Source organism: Battus philenor, unplaced genomic scaffold (assembly GCF_028537555.1).
Source record: "Battus philenor isolate CCGP_79_NKW_IND1 unplaced genomic scaffold, ilBatPhil1.0.hap1 SCAF_17, whole genome shotgun sequence".
Lineage (NCBI taxonomy): Eukaryota > Metazoa > Arthropoda > Insecta > Lepidoptera > Papilionidae > Battus > Battus philenor.
The window spans coordinates 9,034,835-9,046,862 of NW_027181679.1; the positions used below are offsets into that span (position 1 = coordinate 9,034,835).

Sequence of the window (12,028 nt, forward strand, 5' to 3'; positions counted from 1 at the left end):
CTGACAGGATACAAAGCGTATAATGCTTCTTGTTATTGTCAAACATTTCGAATTTTGATTGGCGAAGTAAAAACTTTGGAAATTAATTTATGCTTCCTTTAATCATATTGACTTAGATAGAAATATTATCGATTCCTTAGATATTAGGAATAAGGGTTTAAAATATTCGATTTAGTTGGTTAGATCTGATATTTAATTAAATGTTTTAAATATATTTAACTTCCCGAACTTGCACGTGATAGCAGCAAAGAGCGCCGGAGGAGTTGTACCCACCGTCTCGCCTGGATATTACAGTTGCCCGGTCGTCGGTCTGTTTCTGCGCCAGGGGAATGCACTGCACCCTTTTCGAGTTCATTCAACCCTTCATGCAATACTAGTACAAGTAGAACATTGCTGTTTTCGTTTCAAGTTAGACGAGGAGCGTGGGATATATTCCGGTTATTGTCCTGAACGGGGCATCGCGGGACCGTCTAAAAACTCCACCCAAATAAATGTCTCTCAAATTCTTTTTTGGAGCTACTAAACGGAATTTTCCGCCGGAATAGCTGTACCTTTGAATTCTTTTTATACGGTTTTTATTAAATTGCCATAAATCCTTATTCCACTTTTATCTTCTTCCACAATTTTTTCCTTGTACCTATTATTACATTATTACTTATTCAAATATATTCTTATCTTTGTATTTTTAATACGCTATGTTAGTTAATTTTACACTCAGTCTTACCTATTATTTTGTTTGAAATCTTCGTTAATACTAAAGAAAAATTGTATTACCGGAAAGATAGCATTGGTTGTTATATCAATTGCGTTTAATATGGACGTGTTCCTTATTGGATAGGCCTTGAATCTTATTTAAGTAGTGATACCAAAAAAACCTTTCAAATAATATCATTTTCTAAGTAACATTGAAATAGATCTATTCCGTACATTTTACACGTCTAATTCATTTATATTTTTGGTAATGGAGGTGCTTTAAATTGTCATCGTGTCGTTATCGAGCCTAATAAAAGGTTCCCGTTTGGGAAGCCGCCATATGTTCAAATTGAATTTAGATTAAGTCATTAATAAAATATTATACACGTTTCCATTAAGACTACTAAACGTTTTCATATTGCACTTAGGCCTCATTTATCAGTTTATATTTTAATAATAATAATATAAATTGTTCAATACGAAATTATGTCCCAATAATTATTAATAAGTATTTTTTTTCCTTGCAAAGATTTTGTTTAGCTATCATTTGACAAAGAATTTTCTAGTACCTTATTTATTTAGAATGACTAATTTATATGTACTGTGAATCATAGGCAGTATACGGGCATGTAAAATTTTTGTGGTTTCTACGGTTTTCGTGTTACTTGGCGGAAACGCTTTCGCTATTTAACCGTTAGTGAGCTTGCCTGCGACCTGCGTTCTATCACGCAGCCTTTCGTCATCGACTTGAATGAAATTTGCAGTTCGTCGAATCCTGCAGCTGCGTGTAATCGGTCACGTAACCTTTATCTGTATTTAATGCCGACATATTCATATATTCCACGCGTAATATGAACCGAACTAACTAAGGAAATTTTGAACAAAATATTCTATTGTATTTTAACGATTTACAATTCTCAAAAATCTAAACGAATTCCAGGAAAACTTATTTAAATACAATAAGTAATCCTATCTTGATTATTTAAACAATGAAATTTTTGGTATGTTACAATCTTGCACTTTTCATTACATTTATTTATTAAGTTTAGTATTGAAGGTATATAAATTGTCGTACATTTATTTTGTTAAACGTGGGACATTATTATTGGATAGGCGTACCAAACCGTCGGGTGCACGTCCTGTTTATTATATCGATGAAAATTTATGGTCTTACAACCTAAATATCCATACCAAACATGTGCCTCTTCTTTTTCATAGTTTTCGTAAAGTTTTGCGTCATGGTACTGTTTTTATATAAAGCTGCTAAACTTGCGAAGAATTTTATTTAATAATAAGATTAAGGCTTCTATATGCTTTTGTATATATTAAACAAAATACATTGTTTGAATGTTTCAATTCGTAACTTATATTTGAACAATTGAAAATCCTAAATAGGAACATGCTAATTTATAAAAGTTATCTCACTTCACGTAGGTATGGGAAGTTATTCTTTTGAAATTTTAAAACATACTTTGATTAAACGCATAGTCATTCTCGTAGAACAGTTTGTATGCCGGTATTGGCTCGAATTGGTCGCAGCATGACGCTATCGTTTTAAATGGGCCTCGCTAAACCACTTTACGATTTGTCATGAAGATGATGTAAGGAATTCGTAGATTGGTTAACGTTGTTTAAGTCACGTACAAGTCAGTCTTTATTTTTCGCCATTTTTTTGTAAATTTCATGATGAATGGTTATATTATTTGACATAAAAAAGTACACTATGACTATTCCTTAATATATACCGCGACAATGTCGTTGATTTCCCTAACGGGTGGACCACATGGTATGTTACTTGAGTGGCGTCCATGTGCCGGTAGACTTGGCGTGGTTAGACTTCCACTTGTGGACAACCAGGTGGACGGACTACATTAAAGTCGCGGGAAGTCTCTGAATGCGGCTAGAGCAAAACTAGATATGATGATGAAGATGATAATGGTATGAATGTAATTTTTAGTGCATTAAAAAAAATAATATGACGTAACTCCTGCCTTACTCCAAAAAATCGTACGTTGTTATTCTTCAGTAATTTATATTTAAAGTGTACGTGACTGTACATAATATTGTGAGGTAACCGGGGGTGTAGTCGTGGGTCGATGACCCAGCCCATGCGGCCCTAATTGCATAATGATTTGCAGTCCGCGATCTGAATCTTGTATTTCGCAAACTGCGTCTGACCTAAAATTGGTAAACGCTGTTCACGTATCAGTCGTCGGCAAGTATTTTCGTTAAAGATTTATGTTTTAAAATTAATAATATTGTTTTTATTCAGTACATATAAATAGACATATATTAATTGTGAAATTAAAAGATTTTAGTTTTAACTTTTTTTTAACAAATATTCTATATACAACACTGACAAGTAAAGATCTATAACTAATTACTTCTTCACACTAAACATATGGGTATAGAGTGATTGGTTATACGTGTAAAAATTTAAAGGGGTAAATATTAAGCCAATTCATTTGCTATGAATTAATGCACCTTATCGAAAAATCAATGGTTTCTAAAATAATAAATAACGTAATGGTTATATAGTAAGAAAATATTTGTTAATTAACGATTTAGTATTTATTATTACACTATCCCTGCAGATTTAGTACTGCGAGAAAATTATTGGGCTGTTGATTGGAAAGAGTAAAAAAAGTTTTAAAGCTTTTTACTGACATTCACTCTTGTTAACCAATGTACCTGTATTATAATAGTATGCATACATATAGTATACATAAATATACATAATCTGTAAAACGTATGAAAATCTATTACGAACACCCACTATTGATTGTTGACCGACTGTTCTAATTTCCGTATAAATCAACTATATCCAATGGTTGTCTGAAAGGAATAGAATTTTCTGATAAACTGCCCTATACACTTAATTTTGTTGCCCATTACATATGATTTCCTTAAATATTCTATTGTATAGAAAGAGTAAATAAGTACATTTTATTTTTTAAAATCATTGGTATTTATAAGAAGACAAACTGAATGGTATAATATTTGAAAAAGTGGCATCTAGGGCAAATCATTTTACGAGACAAAATGGCGCCAGAAGCATTCGGTGTTCCCCGCTTAACCAATGGATCACGCTATATTGGCACCGGTTACGTAGATAGCGTGAAGAGATACTTGAAATTAATTTCAAACATCTTTCATCATGTCATCGTAAGTGATGACTCGATAAGATAAAAGCACAGCGTCTTTGGCGCAATTTGTTGCATATATTAGAAATGTAAGGTCACTTTTTGTTACAATGAACATTATCGAATTTTCCATTGCGATACATACGATGTGCACATAAATTTGCATTATTAAGTAAAGTTTTAATCAATTTCCTTAATCACGGAAGTCATTACACAATTTTTTTCTGATTAAATTCACGTAATATGACTTTCTTTGCAGGCATCATATATAAGTTTTTTTTTTATAAAGTTTTTATGTAAATACATCAGAAAAGATAACACAAGCATTACATCAGTTTGAACTTACACAAATTTGTGCAACAAACGTATGTAGCCTAGTCACGGGTCCGTGTTGAGTTCGCATGAAATAATGTCAGTTTGCCTGTACGAGGCACGAGTAACGTTTCATCTATACAGTAAAGCTACGGATAGTTACACACATTTGCAAGTTTTTTTTAAGTTATTTATTGTAAAACTTAAGTGATTTATTTATAAAAAAATACTATATAACGTAAAAGAACATTTTAATTGAGGTGATATACAAGATTTCTCATAAATCAATGTTAAGCTGTAATCTGGTGACAGAGGTATGTACTGTTTAAATCCAGAGAATTAATTTTAAAAAGGTTTTTTATGTTTGACATGCATTTTCAAAATTATTGCCATTAACAAAAACAAATCAATTTTCTGCACCAAATGTCTTTTTGTGCGGCGACTAAATTTTTACTTTTAAAATTTTTTTGTCATTCGTGTTAACTTTATTTGTACGGCAATAGTTCATTGCAATGGACTAATTTGGTAAAAAAATTCACTTTTGTCAATATATGTAGTCAGTTATTACCACATCTTACTACATTTGATTAAATTTATAGAAAAATTGGAAAAACTATTTTCTGGGATTCACAGCTCCCGATTTTGGCTTGACGGCGATTTATAGGACACTTGTATAAGAGATGTAAAGTACAGCAAACATAAGAAGTATGAACCTCACGTTTAATCTACGACTTTAGATCAGGTCCATTAAAGATCGGTATAGTATTACGCGGCTAAATTGTGGAACAACGCGGCTTCGTACAGACGGATCAGATAACGGCCTTCCCGCGCGCCTCCGTCGTAGCACCGCAGATTATACTGAAGTGGTGCAGATCCATAAATAAATTGGACCAATAAGTACAGTGATGTGTTCTAGAAAATTCTATTCCAATGCTCCAACGACAACGTTGCGGTAGCTATAACTCATTAATAATACATTGTCGTTATACATCTTAAAAAATTTGGCTTGATTGTTTTTAATTGTCTTACGGGGTTCTTCCAACTCTCTTTTAGAATAATGTGTATACCAGCTAGATAGAACATTTTCAATTCTCTATTCAATTTTGTCGTCTTAAAAAAAATTGAAAGCGATTGATTCTTGTGACACCTTAGGTCATTTCACTGATATAAATCTGATTGACTAGCTAAAAATAGCTGGTTTTTTCATTTTCACGATTCAATCAGAATTTTTGACAGTTATTTAAGACAATCATTTTCGCATTAATGGCTTATTATAAGTTAGCTAATAAAATTCCACAAAGATATCGCTTTATTATAAAGCATGTAACGAATAATACTATTCAACGTAATAAAAAGAGCTAACGTTTTAAGAAATTACCTCAGAACAAAATCTCTGTAGTAATAAAAGAGTAAGTTAAACATTAGTTCAGTTGCAGAAGCCATAACATATAGAACAACTATAAGTGTAAAATTTATTGTTAAATTTCATGTACACATAATATTATTAAGAATTCAAAAATTGAACACTAAATTTAAAATTAAAATAAATTAAAAAAAATACAAAGTCTCTTGGCTTTGTATTTTTTGTGGTTTAATGACTATAACTCACAACCAGTAGTAGTGCAACTAGCCTGCGTCGATCAACTGCAGTGTAATTAGATATTATGACAATATCAACTCGGGTGGGTGTTTTTTATATAAAATTACCGACCACACAAATTCGAACACACAAGATTGATTTAACATAAATAGTGTTGTGGTTGTAGTGGCCATACAGAGCGTTTTTTCGTGAACGCTACAGTAAAAATAAAGATTTCTTACTAAATTCTATGAACTAGCTTCTCATCGTAATTTAGCATCTTATAGTAAAATGTTGCTAACGAGTAAAGTAAAATCGTAAAAGCTGTCGCAGATTACACTAAACACACTGACCCGTTTTGATTGATGCATTGCGATTGTTTTGTTCCGTGGCATGCAAATAAATAATGGAATTTTAAATTACAATACCTATGCTATTATTGTTGTTGCAATAATGGAAAAAACACTACGCTCCTGCTTAATAAACATTAATTAAATATGTATGCGTTTGTTATAAGCATAACGTAATGAAATGTATCTATTTTATTGTAATTATTCGCTTGACTATCTGAGTTAGTATGAAAAACAATCTCAAGTGTAAGTGAAGCTTAATTTTTTTTTAAATATTCGTTTGTACCGAAAAAACCTGACAAGTTTCGAAAATAATTTTGACTATCTATATTTAGGTGTTCTATTGGGACTATAAATGAAATGTGCAATGTCGGCAATGTACAAACCCTTGTTTGCACATTGCCTACATTTACGATATCGAGGCATGGTTACAGTGTCGTGAGTATCACTCGCGTGTTAGTGATGTCTCGTTAACCTGACCGTGATCCGATAGGGCACCGGTGGGCCGCGAACTCTTATCTCGTCGCCGCGTGCCCGCCGAATGAACGGAGCGGCAACCCTCCAAAATTTATCTTTTACGCTGCGCCATACAATGTGCTCGGCACACTAGCGTCACGAGTGCGCCGCCGTCGCGCGGCGTATCATTCGCTCCGTCGACTTCTCACCGAGCGCACTCTTCGTGCTCCCCTACCACAGAAACTCGCGTTAACGATCAGCTGTTTTGCGTTACGAAATTCATTACACTAAACTTACATCGGAGCGAAGCTAATCACATCATGGTAAGATAAAGTGCCTGTGGACAGTGTACAGTGCAAACATAGTGATTGTGTCATACATGTGTCGATTTACCGGTCGGTCGCCTCCTATTAACTAATAGTGATAATATTGTTTCTTAAACTCATTCGAGTAGCGTACGTAGTACGTACAAACTGATTTATAATAAGCCATTTGTCTACCTACTAAAAATTACCATTCAAACTCGTATTGGCAGTGAAGTGGTGTGGGTGTTGTGACCAAATAATCGCTAGTTGCGTTGATGTTGCAGCGTTGAGATGCGTTTTCAGTTCACGATCGTTGCGATTGTCTTATTTTCGAGAGCCGCTAAAATTAGCGAATGCGTCCCCCGCCGTCCCCTCACTTACGTAACTACAGTACGCCGGCCTTGACTCCCGCGCCGCTTCTGTACGCCATTGCCCACATAAATGCATCGCCATCATCTCGATAAACAAACTCGTTCAATTACGAACATTCTTAACATATAGATGACACGGCGGTATTTTGCAATGAAACAGTAAACTTCAGTTATATTCATACAGTACTAGCATTAGCAAAATGTTTAGGAATTTTAATTTAGCCGCGTTGATTACTGTGCGTTTGAATACAACTTTTAAACGCCATTACCCACATTAATGCATTGCCATTATCTCGATAAACAAACTTGTTCCATTACGTATGTTCTTAACATAAAAATGACACGCTGAATTTTACAATGAAATGTTAAACTCGAATCAAAAGTTGTTCACATAGCATGAGCAAAATCACTCTGAAAATTTATCTTTCGCTGATGCATATGTTCCTATAGAATTTGTTAATTAATAAAAAATTAACATCTGCTGCCGAACAAAAACTACTCAAAGTTTTTTTTTTTATGGCGCGAAGAATTTCTTAAAATTTTATTTGAAATACATCGTTATTTAAAGACATTTTTATAAGAAATGTAAATGTCAATTGTGTTGAATATTAATTTAAAATTATATATAGATTTGTAAATTTATTCGGCTGTTTGGAGTGTCAAATATATGTGAAGAAAGAAATCTTATCAGTATCGGCCTTGAATTTATTTTGTAAATATTTACGAAAAGCCTGTCTGTCGCCTGTCTTATATTGAAATTTAATCTGTATTTTATCTCCAACAATTTTTAATTCGATCTCCTATAAAATAATATTTATAACTTTTGCTTGTTGTGTTAAATATTCATGAAATTTTGCTCAGGAGTTTCTCCGGGTATGCACTATAGAAGGATACAATAAAAATTTAGATTTTATAGTATTCATATTCTTTTATCGTAAAGAATATTTCAAGCCCTGGCCTTACAGCCTGTTCAAATCAGTGAAAATTAAAAATAAATTACAACTATTCTGGAATTTTCCGTCAGCAAGCATTATTTTAATAGATAATGAGGTTTAACACGATCATCGTTGTGTTCACAGTGCGTTATTTATATGTAACGGCTATTCACTATCGTTATTTATAAATGTAGGAATATATAATTGAATTGATATATATATATATATATATATATATATATATATATATATATATATAATATATGGTTTTCACAGGCATAGTTATGATAAAATAATGTTCAATCTATTTCGTACACTAAATAGAATATTTATTACTAATAATTATAAACAATGATGCAGTTTTCATTTCGGAATTTAAAAAGTTTTATATATATAATTACTTTGCCTTAACCGAAAAACGGAAATTAAATAGAAAATAACACAAAAAACTTTAACTTTTTTAAAACGAATTAGTCCTTATCTATGTTATCTAAGAAATATTTAAATAAGTCATTCGTCATTCTAATAGTCACTGAGCCTGTCTGAAAGGTAATTTTTCTCATATTAATTACATTTTCAACAAATACACATTTCAATTCGCATTTTTACGACAAATATTCAATATTAATGATAAAAAAATACATGTTCACAATCAAATAAGATAATATGACGTAATTTGCCCTCGACCGTGCGAAGATGTAATTGTTGAATTGCGTTACCGTCGAACGGTTTCACGGCCAAGGTCGCAGCCAACAGCTGCCATGTCTAGGAAACGCCATTACATTATTATGAATACCGACGCAAGCATTGGGCTTAAATATCGAAAATCAAAACAGTTATTTGACCCAAATTATATATAGGCTGATTGATGTAAAAGCTTTAAAGGCGTGAATTTACAGTTCATTTGCCATCAAATAAACACCCTATAAAAATCAATTTCAAAAATAATAAATAACATAACATAGCCAGGAAAAGCGTTTTTAAAATTTCGGATTAAAATATTATTATTTACTATCTTTCCCTGCAGAATTTGTACTGCCAGAAGTTATAGGCCTATCGCATTTCCAATATAATACAAGATGCTGGGAAATAGGCTTTTAAGTTTTTTGTTAATGAGCTCTACATTTCACCCCTTAATCCTTTTTTTAAAATCTGTAACCAATGACTCCGTTTTCAAGAACTCATGATTTATTATATACTTTTTAGCAGTTATAGATAATAAATTTATGATATTCAATTCTTTTTTTTTTAATAGTGAAGTAGTAGTTTTTAAACGCAGGTCTTTGTGGTAAAGATTTGATGTATGCGCGTTTAAATGCGAGTATCGCATTGAAATCTCAAACAATCGATACCCACCCCACCGGGTTGTTGTTGGTGCGCGCGCAGCTGAACCCGTTAGTGAATGGCCGCACCAAGCACTCCTCGCGCCGAGGGTTGGGGATTTGCAAGGTCGCCCGCAAGGCCGCACTACGTTCCTCCATTTGTCCCTCTTGCTGTTACACCACTTCTATCTCACCGTCTCTTTCGGATCGATTCCTCTTGCGAATGTTATGCATTTGTGCATCCAAACAGCCTCCGAGCTGTACCTATACCATTGATACATACCTTTGCGATGGCTTTGTTTTGGTTGCGTCATTACTACACACGGAAGACTGTTAATCGGACGTTGTTAATTTGTTTCTTGTCATTCGGATTAGAGCATCAGGTTTGTTTATCCTTCCGAATCTCATTACAATTGTTACTTACGCGTCTGTTGTTAATAATATCAAAGTAAAATGCGTACTTTTAGATTTTTCTAAAAAAATTCATGTTAAAAAATACTTGCACTAGAAATCCATTTAAATTTATCTGATAGATGTTTTGCGGAAGATACTAACGCGCCCGTATTAATCTATAGGGTTAGAACAATCGTGAACCTTAGAAACTTAATAACATCATCTTATCGTACAGCAGTGCCAAGAGATTTAATGATATTAAGTGAAGATCATTGACGCAAATACTTCCCGTAGGACCACAGCGCGGGTTATCTGGTCTGACATTTATAATGAATGTTATGCATAGATTTACGTGACGTGTTAAAATAAATTGAGTCAAACGATCTATTGGTTTTGTTCCAGATTGGTCAACTTAGTTACTTTGTAATGAAAATGTCCATATATCTTTAGATGTTATTTCCGTAGACCAATATGTACAATTTGCACTTGTTTCGTGTTAATTATCTTGTTGTTTATTCTATGACATAATAGCCGCGGTTATAATTTCTTGCCTTTATAATAACACGGAATGTTTAACGATTGTAAACAAATTACACAAATTTTGTGGTAAAATTTGCCCCTTTTTTATTATAGAAGATGTTTCGTATCCAGTTGGCTAAGTTTTTTCAATTCTAATTTATGTATCTTCTAGTGTCCAGTCTAGGCGGCGGCTTGTTGTACATTGGCCTTGAGTATTGTTGGCTGATTGCTTGCAATTTCATTTCCATCATACGGCCCGGTGACGCCGCTCGTACACTTTATACTTACATATCGTATTGACGTTCCGAGGCACGTTTGCGAATTCAATTAACACTTAATGCTCTTGACTTACGACCGGTTTCATTATCATCTTTTGTATTATCGTAGCTCCGTAGTATTGAGATTTCTATGTAAGAATTTACTTGCAAAACTTTATACTATACATTGTTTTCACTTATCAAAAAGTTGGTATTCATCAATAATTAATTTATTTCTTATTAAATATAGTTATTTAATCTTTAATTATAAAATCAAATTAGAATTACTATTAGTCTTTGTACAGTATAGTAGCGGTAGATTTAATTATCTAAAAATTCTTGGCATGTGCATTGTTCTGTTTGCAGCGGTATCGAGTGCAAAGGTGAGGTGTTTGCTGCACACCAAGTGCAGCATGCAGACTTGAAGCCTGTAGTTGCTCCAACCGCACCGCAGGCAGCGCCAGTGCCGATTTGCCAACCGGCCCCGGAGGCAGGAAACGGCGCCATTGTAGCCACGATCCTCCCAGAAGAGGAGCGCCCTATACCCGTCACAGAACTGATATTCGCACCGCGAAGGAAAGAGATGAATAAAGGCTTTCTCATGTTCTCCCAAGACGAGGGACTTACAAGTGAGTGGCACACGAACTTCCACAGCTTAGGTATCTGTTGCTTGCTTTATTGTACTCAGTTTGAATCTTTGTTGAAAGAAATGCAACGCTATCATAAACATCCGTTACAGTGCTTAAAGACGAGCCTGAAGACCTAACACACTTGGCTCCGACGGCCGGCGACGCTTGTATCCCACTCGAGAACAGCCCCTTTGACATGTTCGACGAGTTCATTTTAAATGACAACTACTGCAGCTTACTCGGCGACGACTTGGCAACTGGATCGCCGGTTGACTCTCTTACAGCTGATTCACTTCTCTCCTCCCCGGATCCTCAAGTAAGTCTCATACAGTTCAAATAACTTACATATTTTAAATAATTAAAAAAAATACATCCCCTTTTTTCATTGTAGGAAACTGAATCATCATGCGAACAGTCGTCCTTATTAACAGAATTGAAGCTAGATGCGTTCGATAGCGGCAGATCAGATAATGACATCGAGGATGGAAATTCCCCATTCATCCCAACTAGCGACGAATTACCGGTTCTGGAATCGGCAGTTATGTGGGGTGCATTACCCGATAACGTTAGTCTGGCCAGGCCCCAGCCATCCGAGCCCCAGGTCATGTCCTCCGCGCCGGCGTTGCAGCGCCTCCTCGCTGCGACACCCACGGGACCTCCACCACAGGATCTCATTACCAACATTTACTCAGACCAAGGTAACATGTCATAAAAACTTCACTTTCTGATACATCTCGTATAGTTGCTCGATCGATAAAATAAGT

At 34.3% G+C, this 12,028-nt stretch overlaps 1 protein-coding gene across 4 annotated transcripts in view; it reads left to right on the plus strand.

Annotated features, from left to right (window-relative positions):
• The window catches only part of LOC137919990 (hypoxia-inducible factor 1-alpha-like), a 102,874-nt gene that overhangs the window by 86,707 nt on the left and 4,139 nt on the right, over positions 1–12,028 (plus strand). For 3 of the 4 annotated variants that reach the window (XM_068763227.1, XM_068763224.1, XM_068763226.1), the window contains exons 8-10: positions 11,002–11,294; positions 11,375–11,580; positions 11,656–11,962. In XM_068763227.1, coding sequence (XP_068619328.1) covers positions 11,002–11,294; positions 11,375–11,580; positions 11,656–11,962 — 806 coding nt within the window. The remainder of the gene's footprint in view (positions 1–11,001; positions 11,295–11,374; positions 11,581–11,655; positions 11,963–12,028) is intronic. The other variant, XM_068763225.1, reaches the window with a different exon arrangement.